The sequence below is a fragment of the Drosophila teissieri genome, chromosome X (genome assembly GCF_016746235.2).
Source record: "Drosophila teissieri strain GT53w chromosome X, Prin_Dtei_1.1, whole genome shotgun sequence".
Taxonomy (NCBI): Eukaryota; Metazoa; Arthropoda; class Insecta; order Diptera; family Drosophilidae; genus Drosophila; species Drosophila teissieri.
The window spans coordinates 18,103,734-18,119,498 of NC_053034.1; the positions used below are offsets into that span (position 1 = coordinate 18,103,734).

At 46.7% G+C, this 15,765-nt stretch overlaps 4 protein-coding genes across 6 annotated transcripts; 1 reads left to right on the top strand and 3 right to left on the bottom strand.

The window, feature by feature from the left end:
• Window positions 1-92: 92 nt before the first annotated feature.
• LOC122625333 (non-canonical poly(A) RNA polymerase protein Trf4-1) lies at window positions 93-6,637 on the top strand. 2 transcript variants are annotated; one of them, XM_043805444.1, is made up of 5 exons: window positions 93-257; window positions 2,537-3,724; window positions 3,786-4,466; window positions 4,665-5,374; window positions 5,615-6,637. In XM_043805444.1, exons 2-5 carry the CDS (start codon window positions 2,761-2,763, stop codon window positions 6,284-6,286), a joined length of 3,027 nt encoding a protein of 1,008 aa, XP_043661379.1. In that variant the 5' UTR covers window positions 93-257; window positions 2,537-2,760; the 3' UTR covers window positions 6,287-6,637. The 2 variants fall into 2 exon arrangements, with proteins under 2 accessions (XP_043661379.1, XP_043661380.1); XM_043805445.1 differs by lacking the exon at window positions 93-257 and adding an exon at window positions 1,229-1,337.
• A 3,007-nt stretch (window positions 6,638-9,644) lies between these two features.
• On the bottom strand, window positions 9,645-10,358 carry LOC122625336 (C-type lectin 37Da). Its single transcript, XM_043805450.1, has 2 exons — window positions 10,203-10,358; window positions 9,645-10,141 (listed from the first exon to the last, which is right to left on the bottom strand). The coding sequence occupies exons 1-2, from the start codon at window positions 10,312-10,314 to the stop codon at window positions 9,687-9,689; spliced, it is 567 nt and encodes a 188-aa protein (XP_043661385.1). The 5' UTR covers window positions 10,315-10,358; the 3' UTR covers window positions 9,645-9,686.
• Window positions 10,359-10,465: 107 nt separating this feature from the next.
• On the bottom strand, window positions 10,466-13,283 carry LOC122625334 (serine protease snake). 2 transcript variants are annotated; one of them, XM_043805447.1, is made up of 5 exons: window positions 13,189-13,283; window positions 12,540-12,808; window positions 12,117-12,371; window positions 11,525-11,744; window positions 10,492-11,367 (listed from the first exon to the last, which is right to left on the bottom strand). In XM_043805447.1, the coding sequence occupies exons 2-5, from the start codon at window positions 12,619-12,621 to the stop codon at window positions 10,737-10,739; spliced, it is 1,188 nt and encodes a 395-aa protein (XP_043661382.1). In that variant the 5' UTR covers window positions 12,622-12,808; window positions 13,189-13,283; the 3' UTR covers window positions 10,492-10,736. The 2 variants fall into 2 exon arrangements, with proteins under 2 accessions (XP_043661383.1, XP_043661382.1); XM_043805448.1 differs by lacking the exon at window positions 13,189-13,283 and having other exon boundaries at window positions 10,466-11,367; window positions 12,117-12,366.
• Window positions 12,878-14,484, bottom strand: LOC122625335 (chromobox protein homolog 2-like). The gene has a single exon (XM_043805449.1). It carries the CDS (start codon window positions 14,406-14,408, stop codon window positions 13,476-13,478), a length of 933 nt encoding a protein of 310 aa, XP_043661384.1. The 5' UTR covers window positions 14,409-14,484; the 3' UTR covers window positions 12,878-13,475.
• Window positions 14,485-15,765: the final 1,281 nt, after the last annotated feature.

Genomic DNA, 15,765 nt, shown 5'->3' on the forward strand with positions numbered 1-15,765 from the left:
ATGCATGAACGGCCACCTCTTTATCTAGCGGGTACATCCACCTCTATCTTATCTGGTATATCGATAACCTCGCAAATCAATCGATTCGTGTTCCAGCTCTATCGCGAAACGGTCGCGTGTTCGCACGCAAATTGCAATTTAAATCAACAGAAATTGACAGCGAGCGCTGCAAAAGGGCGAAACACAATCGCACGGCGATTGAGGCCTGCGATCTGCACAGGAAATGCACAATTGCGAAGCGCAATTTGATAAATTCGGTAATGCTCGATTCTCGAAAGAACCAGTCGTGTGCGTGTGTATGTGTTTCGAGTGTCTCGCTGCGTGCGAGTGTGTGTGCTTGTGGTGTGTGCATAAAAAGGCATAGAGGCAGCAAGGAGTGAAAGAGAGCGCCCCATTGGCAGCGCAACGAAAGTGAGCGAGAAGCAGAAATTGTTAGTGCTTATAAGGATATATAGCGAGGAGGGTGAGAGAGACAGTAAGAAAGAGCGGAAGAAGCAGCAGCGACGCCGACAACAACTGTAATTTTCCATTAATTTTTGGGCGGGTTTTGAGCTGCAAAATAATACAACTGTCATACTATAACTTAGCTTTTTTTTTTATAACCAACATGTGTATTTTGTGCACGTTTTGCTTCGTGTGTAAGTGTGCGTATATGTATATGTGATAAACTTGAAATACAACGCAATCGCAACGAGAACCAAAACTTGTCAAGGTAAAACGGCTAAAAAAAAAAAAGAAGAAACGAATTGTGTGTGAAAAATTCCAACTGAATTACGCGAGAAATCATGTGAAGAGCAGTGTGATACGCACGTGTGTGCGTGCGATAGAATAAGAGAGGGGAAGTATGGGCGGGCGTTTTGAGTAGTCTGCCTAATTGATTTTCGCTTAATTACTGCAGCGGTTGCATAAATTAAATGTTTACATTTGACCCGGCCAGTGCTGTAAAGAGAGAGAGCCCTTCGCAGCCGGGTGGCAACACTGCTGCCCGTCTATCGATACACACTGCAATTAATTAATCCGACTAATTTGAGCCTTAATATGTTTTTTGCCGGTTAAAACAATAAATCGCTCTCTCTTTCTGCCTTTCTTCAATATCACTTCGCCCCGCTCTCTCGCTCTCTGGCGCCCTCCTTGGGTCGTTAGCCAACACTGACCAACATTAAGAAAGTGTTAATTTGCCTAAAATGTACAAGTACATGTGCGCGATGGCCTGCTTGTACATGTGTGTGTGTGTGCGGGAGTTTTCCTCTGTCAAATGCAACTAAGTTATTTTTTTTTACCGAAAATTCAACCAGCAATTGAAAATTCGTATCGGGCAAAATATGCATTACGTATAGGTGTGTGTGCATTTAGCGGTTTCTTTGCCTTTCGTTCGCTCTTTCTTTTCGGTTTTCTTTATTGTATTTTATTTTTTTTTTGCATAACCGAAGCCGCCTTTCGGTACATGTGCATGTGTGCTGTCCCGCTCCCACTCCCACCCCCATACTACGGCCACCTGTACGCCCTTGCACACTCACACACACATTCATCAGAGAGGCACACGCACACTGCACAAAACTAGAGTAGCTATCAGTGTATTGGTGCGAGATATAATATCAATTTTGGAAGTCATTTATTTGCGGGTCTCGGAGTCTCGTGAGCTGTTTTTCCTTCTGTTTTTTTTTTGTATTGTTTCTTGTTTTTATTGCATTTTGATTTGCTTTTCGTATGTGAAAAACCTTTTTGTAGTGGCCCATTTTTGTTTCTTTCTATCGTGTGTGTGTGATTTTTTTGCGCTCTGAAAAACAATTTTCGACTGGCGCCTTTAAACGCTTCAGCTGCAATTGGTTTGCAAAAAGGAGTGAATAAGAGCGAGCGTGAGGGGGAGAGAGAGCGGGGCATTTCTATTTGTAGAAAAAGAGCGCATAATTTGCAATAGTTTGCCATTTACGCTTTCCATTTTGTGTAAAATGCATGCAAACGCCTTTTGGAGAGCAGCAGCAGCAACAACAACAACTAATGTTACTACTGTTGTCTTTCCTCCATGCCTCACCCCCTTCCTTTGTTTATTTATCTCCCCAAGTTTAACCTATATATCGATAACGGTACTCTGATATCAGCATTCAGTTGATTTATCCAATTACTTGGCATTACCATAAACAATGAGTTTAAGACTTGTAATGTAACTGTAGATTATTAGGAAATGTAGTTATAGTTAGGCCCTAGAGTCGTTAAACAAATTCAGGCTGTTTGTTCTTCCAGAACATTCCTAATACAAACCAATAGTCCTGTCTTTAATAGCGATTATTTTAAAAGTATTTGCATATTGCGCTGGCATATTTATTAAGTGATAAGTTAAAAATAATATATAATCTACGAGTTAAACATAGTTTCCATAATAAGTAATGATAATAATTGAATATTACCCTGGTATTAATCATAATTAAGAGTTCTACGGTTTGAGCCGTTAAATGTATCTTGAGCATAATTAGTAGGATGCATCTAACTCCAAAAACTAATTAAAACTAATCAACATTTTTCGTACCTGTTATTATAGCACTTGAATGCTGACAAACTTCAAAGAGGTGGAGTCCAAGCAACAAGGAGACAATAATTAATATTTCCCTGTGGAAAACACAGATCACACCGGATCTATATAGACCACGTCTATATATTCAATACACCAGGACGCAGAGGATATAGAAGAAAGGACACAGCGAAGGAGTGACGCGCGCCCCCCTCGTTTCCCGCCCAGCCAACAGTCGTGTGAAACCGTCTTGAATGGATCCATTTGTTGGCTGGTTTCAGAAGGAACAGGAGGGACCATCGCTGTGCACATGGTTAAAGATTTGGGAGACGAATGCCCAGGAGATGGGTGCATTGCTTAATCAACAGCTACAGCAGGTGACGACGACCAACGGCAGCACGAGCAGCAGCAGCAACAGTGGTAACAACAACAACACTAGCAGCAATTCGACCAACAACATTGGTAGCAATTCATCGGGCAAGCCCTACTTATCGCGGCCCTACAGCTCGCTAAATCGGGTGCCTAATTTCCGAGCCGATTCCCTGGAGATCCTGCAGCAGCAACAACAACAGCAGCAGCTCAACGGAACCACTCAGCGCCACAGCACCAACATCACCACCAGCGGCAGCATCTCAAGCTCGTCGGCAGATTCCACCACGAATCGGGACAATAACTCACCAGCCAACAGCAGTTCAACCAACGGACCAGGAGCAGGAACGGGAACCGCAACAGGAGCAGCAGGAACCGGCACCAATAGTCCGGCGACCACAGCGTCAAGCACAGCTGCGACCACGACTGGTCCAGCCACTAGTATGAGCGACACCAGCAACAACCCGCCACAGACAACGACCACGCCCGCCAGCCGCACGAACAGCATCTACTACAATCCGTCGCGGAAGAAACGGCCGGAGAACAAGGCTGGCGGTGCTCACTACTATATGAACAACCACATGGAGATGATCGCCAAGTACAAGGGCGAACCGTGGCGCAAGCCCGACTATCCGTATGGCGAGGGCGTTATCGGGCTGCACGAGGAGATCGAGCATTTCTATCAGTACGTCCTGCCCACGCCCTGCGAACACGCCATCCGCAACGAGGTGGTCAAGCGCATCGAGGCCGTTGTCCATTCCATCTGGCCACAGGCGGTGGTCGAGATCTTTGGCTCCTTCCGCACCGGCCTCTTTTTGCCCACCTCCGACATTGATCTCGTTGTGCTAGGTGAGTGAAGACACTAGCTTTTTTAGTTTCTCACCCACATGCATTGACTTTTTATTATCAGGTTTGTGGGAGAAGCTGCCGCTGAGAACGCTGGAGTTCGAACTAGTGAGCCGTGGCATCGCTGAGGCTTGTACGGTGCGAGTTCTGGACAAGGCATCAGTGCCCATCATCAAGCTGACGGACCGGGAAACGCAGGTGAAGGTAGACATATCGTTCAACATGCAGAGTGGTGTTCAGTCGGCGGAGCTAATCAAGAAGTTTAAGCGCGACTATCCAGTGCTGGGGAAGCTAGTGCTGGTGCTGAAGCAGTTCCTACTGCTCCGCGATCTCAACGAGGTGTTCACGGGCGGCATCTCCTCCTACTCGCTGATCCTTATGTGCATCAGCTTCCTGCAGATGCATCCGCGCGGTATCTACCACGACACAGCCAATCTGGGGGTGCTCCTCCTCGAGTTCTTCGAGCTTTACGGTCGTCGCTTCAACTACATGAAGATCGGCATCTCCATAAAGAACGGTGGCCGTTACATGCCCAAGGATGAGCTGCAGCGTGACATGGTCGATGGACATCGACCCTCGCTCCTGTGCATCGAGGATCCGCTGACGCCGGGCAACGATATCGGTCGAAGCAGCTACGGCGTCTTCCAGGTGCAACAGGCCTTCAAGTGCGCCTACCGCGTCCTCGCCCTTGCCGTCAGTCCGCTCAACCTCCTCGGCATCGATCCACGCGTCAACTCGATACTGGGTAAGTGTCACGTTCCATTAGCTAATATAAAAAAAGCGAAAAATATGTTAATACAAGCCAACAGTTCACAGTACAAAATTGTTTATAGCTAAGCAATTTTTACCGCTGACACGTTGATAACAACATTTTTCTTATATATACACTAGTTTCATTAAAATGCTATGGATTTGTAATGGTTTCCTTTGTTCTCCAATGCAGGTCGAATCATCCACATCACCGACGACGTCATCGACTATCGCGAATGGATCCGCGAGAACTTCGAACATCTGGTGGTGGTGGACCGCATCTCGCCGCTGCCCACTGCCGCTCCCACTGCGTACGCCACCGCTAATGGTGCGCCGAAATATGTGATTATGCCCTCGGGCGCCGTTGTCCAGCAGCTGTACCATCATCCGGTGCAGGTGCCCACCGCTCACGGGCACAGCCATGCGCACAGCCACAGTCACGGGCACGCGCATCCTGGCGCCCATCTGGGCCAGCCGTATGTAACCGGGACCGCTGTATCTGCTGCAACGACGACTACAACGATGGCGGTGGTGGGCGTGGGCGTGTCAGCCGGCGGAGTCCAACAGCAGCAGCAGCAACAGAATGCGACGGCCCATTCCCACGTGCAGCAGCAGTCACAGAACCAATCGCAGTCGCGCCATAGACGCGGCAGCACCTCGTCAGGCGATGACTCCGAGGACAGCAAGGACGGCGATGTGGTCGAGACAACGTCGGGTGCCCAGGAGGTCGTTGACATCACGCTATCGCCGCCAAATGGCCTGGCCAACATGTCTATGCCCATGCCAGTGCATGCCGTCGGAATGCCCGCGACGAGCAGTTGGAGCGGCAATGGCAATGGCAATGGGAACGGCAACGGCAACGTTAGCGGAAACGGAAACAGCAGCTCATCCACGGGCTCGTCGGTAATGCACACAATCCCCCGCCTTGACACATGATGATTGGTGGTGGCCGGCTGCCTAATGCCCAGGCATCAGGTGGTCGGCTATGCTCCCATGCTGGCCGCAGTTGAGTCCCGGTTGTATCTGAAACCGAAAGCGCAAACAAAATTTCATCCAAAGACCTTGGGAGCAACTGCAGCCAGCATGACTAGAAGCAACAGCAGCAGCAAGCACACATATATAACCTCTTCACCACCAAAACAGCCGGAAAACGCTCACATCACTGCCCAGGAAATGGACCCCGAGCTGGAGGATCAGCAGCAACAGCAGCAGCACCAAGAGACTTCTGGAGGCAATGGCTCCACCGGATCGGGTGGCGGTGGCTCCGGTTCGGGTTCCGGCAGGGGAGGCAGTGACGGCAGTGGCGGACGCAATTACAACCAGCGGAGCAACCACAACTCCAGCGGCTACTACCACCAGCAGTACTACGTGCCACCGCCGATGCAACAGCAGCTGAGCAAGTCCAACTCCAACTCCTCTTCCAACTATCACCAGCAGCACCATCACAGTCACAGCCACAGTCATGGCAATCACAGTCACCGGCAACAGCATCACCACCAGCAGCAACACCACCAGCAGCGGCCGCAGCATCTGCGACAGGGCGGCGGCAATCGCTACCAGAAATCGGTGGGCGGATCGCCCACCATCAGTGCCGGCAATGCCTCGAACAGCAGCAGCAATTGCAGCAATAGTAGTAGCAGCAGCGGCAGCAACAGCAACAATAACCGACTGCCGCCACTGCGGGGCACGCTGGTGAACTCGTCGTCAGCAATATCAATAATTTCCATATCCTCAGAGTCATCCATTGCCAGCAGCAGCTCCAGTTCGTCAAGATCCGGTCAGGATCAGCAGCAAAACGAGCGTGATGAGCGATAGGAATAGGATGTAGGAAGATATTCTGTATGTGAAAGCGCGAGAGAGAGAGAGAAAGAGATAGTTACAAGTTAGCAATATTTATGGATTACATTTCTTTCTCAGGTTAATTGCAAACTATGCTGCATTTTTCTAATTAATATAATCCATCCCCACCCATCCCCTCTACCCTGCTCCTTCGTAGTTCCAAAACAACTGACGATTAGACTTTCTTTTACACTGCTGTCTCGCTTAAATTAGGAGAGCGATGGAAGCCTACTAAGCCTAGTGTTAGGAACTTTGCCTCTGATTGCGCTAAATGTATTTCATTTTGTTTCTAAAATAAACATGAAAGCAAACAAGAATATATATATACATAGAGATATATATTACATAAAATGATATAAGTATAACTGTAAACTCATAAGTAGAATGTAATGGTTTAAAAGAGCGATAAACTGAAGTATGAAATTATGCTACATATTTAAGGACCGCGAACATACGTTTCTAAATCTCTCCCCCCATCCCCCATTCCCCCCTTTTATCCATCATCAACTTGTAAAGTATGTTGTAGTTTCTGCAATGCTCTACATTTTGTGCAAATGTTTTTGTAAACTAAAAATTCCCAATCCTCTCCATTTCCCGCCATACAAAAAAAATACAAAAAACGGAAATCACGCGCGCAATTGTTACGCTAATATTACTAAGTGAATTTGCGCGCAAAATGTAAAAAAAAGCAACATAACCGCAAATGCAAATGAAAATTACCATTTTCCAAAAAACAGAAATGCGCCATGTCCCTTGTAACTCCCAAAAAGTCGTTTAATTACTATCCCGAGTTAGTTTTATGCCTGAAATGTAAATGTTTTTATGATTACCACTATTACTATTATTATTATGAAGCCTACGATTAGTTTTTATTATTATTGTTAAGCTAAAAACTCGTGAGCCAACTTAAATTGTTCGAACACATTGCCCAAACCCAAAGCAATTGTGTTTTAAAACAAAAACAAAACAAAAAAAAAAACAAAACAAAGAAACAACACAAAACGACAAAAAAAAAACCTACAACAAAAAACGCATCTTTTGTTTAAACTTATTTATATTTAATTGACTATTATGATTATGCAATGTTGTGCATTTTGCATAGATTCCTGCCATTTGTTTGTATAGTTCACAAAGCTCTGTAAATACTTAGTTACCGCCCCCTATGACACACCGATACGCCACGCCCCCTGCCCCACCCACCACGCCCCCTCTAAACGCACTGCCATTTTGAAAGAAAGGTTTTTAAAAAACACGTCGAAAAGGAGCTAGCAGAAGAGTAGAAAAGAACATTTAGACTTTGTACATGTATAACATTTTAGGCTGTTCTTCTTTCCATTTGTAAGAAAAAACAAAGAAAGCAAAACAAAAATACCAAACCAAAAGCAAACACCCAACTAATTGTAAATTCACCTAAATAGTCTACGAGTATGTTTGTCAATCGAGTCTTGAACATAGAGCTCTGTAATACTAGGCGGCAACATTTCAATTGTCATTCTGAAAGTGCAACATTTCTGATTCCTGAAGATCGTAAATGACAAAAAAACGGCTTTAAAATGTACATCAAAATATGTTGCAATATTTTATTATGGAATTTTTTTTTTTTTGTATCGTGTGATAGCATATTTTTTGTTTGTATCATTAATGTATTAGCTTATCGCGCAGTTTTGTAAATTAACTATAATATTTAACTTCCGTTCTATAATACTTTACTGTCTCATTTGGCTTCCTTCTCGAACTTATTTGTGTAATGTTGCTACATTAAGCTAGTTTGTGAATCGTGAGCTATGAGTTCATAGTATTGAATCTGAAATATCGACCTTGAGTGGTTCAAAACCTAACGTTATTTTTTTTTTCGAATTGTTTGTGAAAGAGAAACGCTAAGCATAAATAGGAAAAGGAGAACGACCTCTCTTCAGGTACCAAATAGTATAAGTTTTCAGTTTGAACGTGGTTTTTTTTTCAGTCATTTAGGACCCTCAATATTTTGGAAAATTCGAGTTTAGGTACTATATCTTTTTTTTCTGTTGCCTAGTGTGAATAAAGCGATGTCCAGTGTTGGCAAAGGCCGAAGGTGCTCTCTCCCTTTCGCACGATGACTCCTACAAGCTTGCAGCTTTGAAGCCCACCTTACACACCCACTTTCTCACTCGCATCACAAACACACACACAAGCGCATAAGCTCTCCCACAGATAACCGTACAGAGAGCGACTCTTAACGGTAAAGTTAGCATAGAAAGTTGAAGAAGACGGGGCAAAGAGCCGTTAGTAAGAATGAGAAAGCGGTTGCGATAGAGCGAGATAACGTAATAACGAAAGAGAGAGAGAGAGAGCGAGCGAGAGTAACATATAAGAATTATTAAATTTATGCACTCGTCTGTTGAATATTTATATGAATTATATGTATGTAGTTACTAATATTAACTAATTGATAAATATACAATATTTATATGCATAACTTGTGGATTAATGTGGACAAACAAATGTTTAGTATTAGCGATCTAGCCACGTAAGACTCGTAAATGGTAAATCGTAAATCGACAACTACTTAGACTACATAACTGTGTACCAGAGCAATGTAAGCACTCCCACACACACATACCACAGACACACACACACACACAAATACACCACTACACACGCATACTCGCTATGAATGTTGAGGTTATGTCGTAGATTTTTTCAATATCGATCACTGTTCGCCTAGCCTAGCAAGTAAGCCGCAGAACTAACTCATTTCCCCACTGGATTCCATGCGTTCCAACTCGTTTCCTCCTTGCCCATGGCCCATCGTCCTTCGTTTCCGTTTCCGTTTGCGTTCCATTCACAGTTCCCAGCTTCCATATTACGTATACGTACCGTGTGCCGTTGTTGTTATATACACACATGCATATACTCGAGACACACACATTTTTTTGTCGTCGCGATATTAGTGGGTATTAATAAATTAAATTAAATTTAATTAACTACATTTAACGCAACTAAATTCAATTCAAGTGAATCAAATGAATCGATCGATACATGTATATGATAGAGTTCAATAGCTGTGTAAGAATCGGAATCGTAACAATTTAGTATGCAAAAATCGTAAATCTAACTGATTGTATAATTAGCGAAAAGAGAAAAACGGAAGCGATAAGCAAAACGATGCGACAAATAAAAGCCGGCAAAAACTACAACTTTTGTGTGTTCAATAATAGCTTTAGTAACTTGGTGTAACTTCAAAGACTTAATACTTTGGTCTGCCCCAAAAAGTATACTATACGGTTTGTGACAGGGGTCGGTTTTGCCCCACCCCGCCTGAACATACGGTGTCTGTATGGACAACTGATCAACATTTGTTTACATAAACCATCTTTTATTTGGAACCAATCGAAAACTACCACTTAATGTAGGTGAACTTGAAAGTTTTGGGCTCCGTCGCCTCGCAGACGTACAGCATCTGGATCTTGCAGTTGGCATCGTTGATCATCTCCCGGGTGGCGAACATGTGGACACAGTTCTCGTTGCCGCCGTAGTTGTCCGGCATTTGTTTGGGCCCGTTCCAGGGGGCATAGGTCATCGGCCGGCCGTTGGACATCCAGTAGAAGGCGCCCTCGGTGCCCAGGTCGTTGCCCGATATCCAGAAGTAGTCGTTGTTCTTGAACCCCTTGGCCTTCATGTACTTAATCAGCGCCTCCATTTCGGGCTTGTCCTCGATGGAGGCCAGGTGGGCGTTCATCATGCGACAGGCGCCGGCCGCCTGGAACCAGTTCACCTTGTTCATTTGCTCGATGTAGTAGTAGTTGTCCCCGATCCGCACGAACGGCGTCGTATCAATCTCCGACGGAATGCCTAGCGATACGTATGTAGGAATACTCCATTGGTCCACCAAACTTAGCCTATGAATACATACCATTATAGACCTCGGTGCGGTAGTTGGTGAAGATGTTCACATCGGGCAGATAGGCCAGCGACGGTATCCAGGCGCTCGTCAGGATTAGCAGGAGCGTCTTTGTGCGGTACATCCTCGGTGGCCAGCGATCCGTGCTCAACTGTCCGTGGCCAGTGGCACTGGCCACTTATATATCCATTCTGCGCAGCTGTTTACCCAATGGATATCGGCTGAATCAGCAACTCAATTCCAAGCCAGAAATTCAATCCGAACCCATAAATGAAAAGTTTACACAGTCTGCTGGAGAGATATAAATATTTGTCTGCTTATTTAAATCTCAATTGTTGCTTAAGGGTACATTTAAATATTGTTTTAAAAGCTAACAAGCACAAAAATAAATATTTCCATCATCTTGAAAATTGATTTACTTATTATACTTAAATGCCTGCTAACATTTTTCTTCAAATAATCTCTTATAATAACTAGTTGAATTGCTGGACATCTGATCAGTTTGAATATCTATTCCTGTATATTTGAAGTTGGCACAAGCAAACCTCAGATCGTCGCCCTCAGATCGAATTCGGGACTGGAACTGGTCATCTGGTTGGACTTCGTTGCGATCGTCACCTGCTGCGCCGGCCACACAATGCCCTCGATCCAGTCGACGAAGCTGGACACCCGGGTGTACACCGATGGCGGTCCACTGGCGCATCCCTGTCCCAGCGAAGTGATGCCCACCACATAGCTCAGTCGCCCGTCCTGCATGAGCAGGGGTCCACCGGAGTCGCCCTGGCAGGTGTCCCGCTCGCCGGTGATGTCGCCGGCACACATTTGCGTATCCAGCACGCCTAGGGCCAGCTGTTCCTTCTGGTAGTGGCTCTGGCACTCCTCGTTGCTCACGCTCTGCAGCGGCACCTTCAGCAGCTGGGCGGAGGATAGACCGGCGAAGCTGGTCTGCCCATAGCCAATGGCCGTGACCAGCGAGTTGGTGACCTCCTTCTGCGTCCAAATGCAGCTGGGCTTCAGTGCCGGCTTGGCCGGCGTCTCCAGCTCCAGGAGCGCAATATCGTTGTACGCCGTGCTGGCATCGTAATCCGGATGGATGATTACGCGCCGGATGGGTATGTCCTCGCCCGTGGTCAGCGTGAGATTGTCGCCACCGAGGCGAACCTCAGTGGGTTGCTCACTGGAAGAGGAGGGGAGATAGTATTAGGAGCTCTATAATCTCAAGACGAATATCACTGATGCCTCGGCCATGACCCATTGGCATTAGAGCAGCAACCAAGCAGGGAAAAACCCCCACTCAGAGATTGTCACCCGAACCGATTAGCGAGCCAACTTACCCGCCCAAGTCGGCACAGTGGGCCGCCGTCAGTACAAAGTTGTTGGCGATCAGGGCGCCGCCGCAGCGATAGTAGATCTGCTGTTCGAAGCTGGAGCGCCAGCCCAGTGCCGCCATGAAGGGGAACTCCCGCGGCCGGGTGGGCTTGCCGCCCACCACCGAGACGACGAAAACCGTTTCGGCCTCGTTGATCTTCTCCACCTTGTTCAGTTCGTTACAGGCTGGGAAATGTAAACGAAAAGGGGGAAACTCTCATTAGTCATGGATGACACCACATTGCATTGGGAATGAACTGATTTCTAGAACCTATGATCTTTTCACCCACAAATGATCTTGGGGTTGATCTTCATCTTAAACTGATTTCTAGAACCTATGATTTTTTTACCCAGAACTGATCTTGGCAGTGTTTGAATTACGAAATGTAAATCTAAGTAGCCAGTCTTCTAAAAATAAATCTTAGACCAGTTAACAAAGAAAATAAGTTCGAATCAAATGCTTACATGCTGCGAGTGCTATTTGAAATTCAAGGTACCATTACTACCATTTACATATTTGCCATAGTATGATGATGATGAATATCAATGACTGCTTACCCTGCTGACTGGATCGGGTGACAATTGCAGCTGTAGCTGGAGCGCAGCACACGAAGAGGTCGAACCTCACGAAGTAGCAGGTCTTGGGCGACTCGCGCCGCTCCAGCCATCCGTTGAGGGCACTGGGACAGTCCTCCATGCGCCGGCAGGTGCCCCGCGTCCTGGCCAGGTCGTCCAGTTGGCACTCATCGAAGGTCTCCTTGGGAAAGATGATGCCGGGCAGCGACTGCGGACCTATGGCCGGTGTGGCCTGGACTGCGACGCAAAAGTACCATTAGATGTGAAATACATGTGAGTCACTGTGACCGGGAAATTCCCCCAAAAGCATGACGACCGAACTGGGAAAACCCCTGATGACCATCTACATTTCTATGTCTTCAGTTTTGATGGCTTGCCACAGACTCGTTTAGAAATCCCACTCACCTGCCAGGAGTAGTGGCAGCCACACCAGAAGGTGCAGGTACACACGGGTGGTGGGTGTGGAACTGGAACACCGACTGCTCATCCTCCGTTCTTGCTCAGCGCCAGCTGCGGACTACAGTGGGGTCAGTGCGACGATTGGCGATCCCAGATCGGAGAGCAGAAACCAGCCGGGCAACTTCCAACTTTCAAGTGCCAATTAACCGAAAGCCAATGGACACACTGAGAAAACCGACTCGATATTCCTTAGATCAGCAATACATATATTTTTGCTAGGAACGTAAAAATGTTGAGCATTCATAAGTACATTGCTTATAAGCATGGATTCTTAAGTGCATTACAATTAGTTTGTACTTTTTGTTTACAATTTGAAAATATACTTTTTGATTAGTGTCGCTTTTGCGCACGTGCCACATTCGATTTATTCATTTTAAAAACAAACGCTTTTGTTCAATTTCCGAGACGTATTATCTGTTCGGATGCTTCATGACACTTGTGACACGGGTTTGGGCTTTTCTGATAGCAGCCAGAATCGAAAAGAAAGCAATAAAAGCAAAACCAACCGGTTCTCTCGCTTAATTCATTTATTCACTTGTCATATTCACTTTGGCTCATTGAACTTGGCTCATATGCATTGCTTGCACTCGCTTACTTTAGCAGCTCGAATGATTTCCGATGTTTGCCTCTAGTTTACAGTGTTTTACGCATAAAAGCGTATTTCTTGTTTACAAGCAGTGAGGCTGCGCGAAGGGCGCCAAAGTATAACTAACTTTAGATTATTGGAAGCTCAGCTTGGAAGGCGAATACAATATGGTCACGTTGCGAAAAGCTTATTTGGACATCAAGTGCTAGAGCTGCGCACAAACATATTAAAAGCTAGGAATCAAGTTGAGTTCAATAATATTGACCACACTTGGCTACTAGGAAAAATAACTTAATCTATGTGAGTTCATGCAGCTTTGTGGTTCCATCCTCCCCTTGGTCGTCATTCAAGACGGAAATACTCTCAAAGTATTTTATGATTGGTATTGGGAAGGCATGCTGTACGTCCCTCAGGAGCACTGCGTCTATCGAGGAGCAGCCCTTCCAGCTGACGAACAGAAAGAGCTGCTCGCGAACAAAGAAGCAGTGGTGCACCTTGCTCAGCTCCAGGCCACGCGCCAAACCAAATGGCTTCGTGTACGGCGGCAATCTCCAATCCAGCTCCTGCTCTGCATCCAGCGGAGAGTTCTGGATGTGCTCCAGCGGGAGGCCAACTGGATCATCTACCACCGATGTCTCGGTTGGCTGCTCCTCACAGCCGTTCAGCGAGCTGTTGTGCTCGCTTGTTCCTTGATCCACTGCTTCTGTGTTCGATGAAGTTGATGGTGCTGCATGGTCACTGGACTCGTCCACGGGCATATAGCGCGATTGGCGTCGACGAGTTGGGCTCTTGGCGTTACTTTTGGTCAAGAACGACACATTGATCACGGCTTTGGCTGCATTGGGATTGGGCGCGACTCTTTTGGCTTTTCCCGAGTCAACAGCTCGGGAATTGCGGCGCTTTGTCGTCTTCGAGGGGGATCCCTTGGACTGTTTGCTGCTCCTGGGCGCTTCCTCCGCCTCCTGGCTGCTGGCTCCCAGCGGCGCCTTCTTCTCCTGGCTGCGCTTGTATTCCTCCGCCTCGAAATCGGCCAGCAGGTAGGAGAGGTGGCCCACTCCTTCCAGTGGCTCCCAGCTGTTCTCTTCCTCTGGAAAGCCCTGCCACTTGACTAGAAACTGCAGACGACCGTCCCGGAACCGTTTTCCAACGATCTTCTCCACCAAATACTCCTGGCTGTCCACCTCCTTGGAGGTTGAGATTTTAGAGCTTTTCGGCCGCCCGCTGGGCATTTTACTTGTCTTGTTTTTGTCGAGTTAAAACAAAATGAAGAACTCGCGCGAACTTGAAAGCTGCCAACGCGCTTTAATGTAGTGCACTCTAGGTAAACTAGTTTCCACTACAATTTTGAATGCAACCATGCCCACTAATGTTTATTTGTGAAAGCCAGGTTAGTTTTAGAACAAACTAGATTTTAGTTTCATAGTTTTATTTTTCTGTTCGCTTTTTTCTCGTGAAAAACATTTTATTTGCACGATTCTCAGGCTTAAATGCTATAATAAGCGTTAATTAAAAACTTAAAACTGTAGCTGTGCAGAATGTTGTCATGCAGCCCTCGTAAATTTCGACGAGTTGGCAGCTTGAGGAGGAAGCTTTTGCATTTCCTTTTTCCTGTGAATTCGTTCGGTTTATATTTCAAAAGAACACTTGTGCGCTTCAGTGTTTGTTTTCTCTGTAAATGAAACAACAAGATGACTCGTACAGTCAACACCGTCCACATCACCTCACTGCCTTCGGGAGCGATGCATCGCCTCCAAATGGCCAGGATGGCGAATGGGAAGTGGAGAAGATCGTCGCAAAGCGTTGCGAGAATGGACGCGCTCAGTATTTGGTTAAGTGGCTGGGCTTACAGCCAGGTTAGTTTTGGAACAAACAAGATTTTAGTTTCATAGTTTTATTATACCCGTTATAGCCAAGTCGATCTGGTCATGTCCGTCTGTCCGGCTGTCCGTCCGTCTGTTCGTTCGTATGAACGTCGAGATCTCAGGAACTACAAAAGCTAGAAAGTTGAGATTAAGCATACAGACTCCAGAATCCAGACACATAGACGTAGCGCAAGTTTCTCGATTCATTTTGCCACGCCCACAAACCGCCCAAAACTGCCCCGCCCACAGTTTTGAAAAATGTTTTGATATTTTTTCATTATCTTATTAGTATTGTCAATTTCTATCGATCTACAGAAAAACTTTTTGCCACGCCAACCCTAACGCCCACAAACTCCCAAAACTGCCACGCCCATACTTTTGAAAAATGGTTTGAAATTTTTTCACATGTTTCTTCGTCTTGTACCGCACCCCGCACCAAGCACCGCATACCACGGACCACAGTCCCAGCACCCAGCAGCCTAGACCCCGCACCCCGCAGCGTAGACCCCGCAGCCCAGACCCCGCACCCCGCACCACGCAGCCCAGACCACGCACCCCGCAGCCAAGACCCCGCACCCCGCAGCCCAGACCCCGCACCCCGCAGCCCAGACCCCGCACCCCGCAGCCCAGACCCCGCACCCCGCAGCCAAGACCCCGCACCCCGCAGCCCAGACCACGCACCCCGCAGCCCAGACCCCGCACCCCGCAGCCTAGACCCCGCACC

What these genes read in the sequence shown, in the direction of transcription:
- LOC122625334 (XM_043805447.1), bottom strand. Translation starts at nt 12,621, where the DNA reads ATGAGCAGTCGGTGTTCCAGTTCCACACCCACCACCCGTGTGTACCTG. An exon ending in CACCCGATCCAGTCAGCAGG is followed by an intron (nt 11,745 to 12,116) that starts GTAAGCAGTCAT and finishes TACATTTCCCAG; the next exon opens with CCTGTAACGAACTGAACAAG. An exon ending in CACTGTGCCGACTTGGGCGG is followed by an intron (nt 11,368 to 11,524) that starts GTAAGTTGGCTC and finishes CTCCTCTTCCAG; the next exon opens with TGAGCAACCCACTGAGGTTC.
- LOC122625336 (XM_043805450.1), bottom strand. Translation starts at nt 10,314, where the DNA reads ATGTACCGCACAAAGACGCTCCTGCTAATCCTGACGAGCGCCTGGATA. An exon ending in CCGCACCGAGGTCTATAATG is followed by an intron (nt 10,142 to 10,202) that starts GTATGTATTCAT and finishes ACGTATCGCTAG; the next exon opens with GCATTCCGTCGGAGATTGAT.
- LOC122625335 (XM_043805449.1), bottom strand. Translation starts at nt 14,408, where the DNA reads ATGCCCAGCGGGCGGCCGAAAAGCTCTAAAATCTCAACCTCCAAGGAG.
- LOC122625333 (XM_043805444.1), top strand. Translation starts at nt 2,761, where the DNA reads ATGGATCCATTTGTTGGCTGGTTTCAGAAGGAACAGGAGGGACCATCG. An exon ending in CATTGATCTCGTTGTGCTAG is followed by an intron (nt 3,725 to 3,785) that starts GTGAGTGAAGAC and finishes TTTTATTATCAG; the next exon opens with GTTTGTGGGAGAAGCTGCCG. An exon ending in ACGCGTCAACTCGATACTGG is followed by an intron (nt 4,467 to 4,664) that starts GTAAGTGTCACG and finishes TCTCCAATGCAG; the next exon opens with GTCGAATCATCCACATCACC.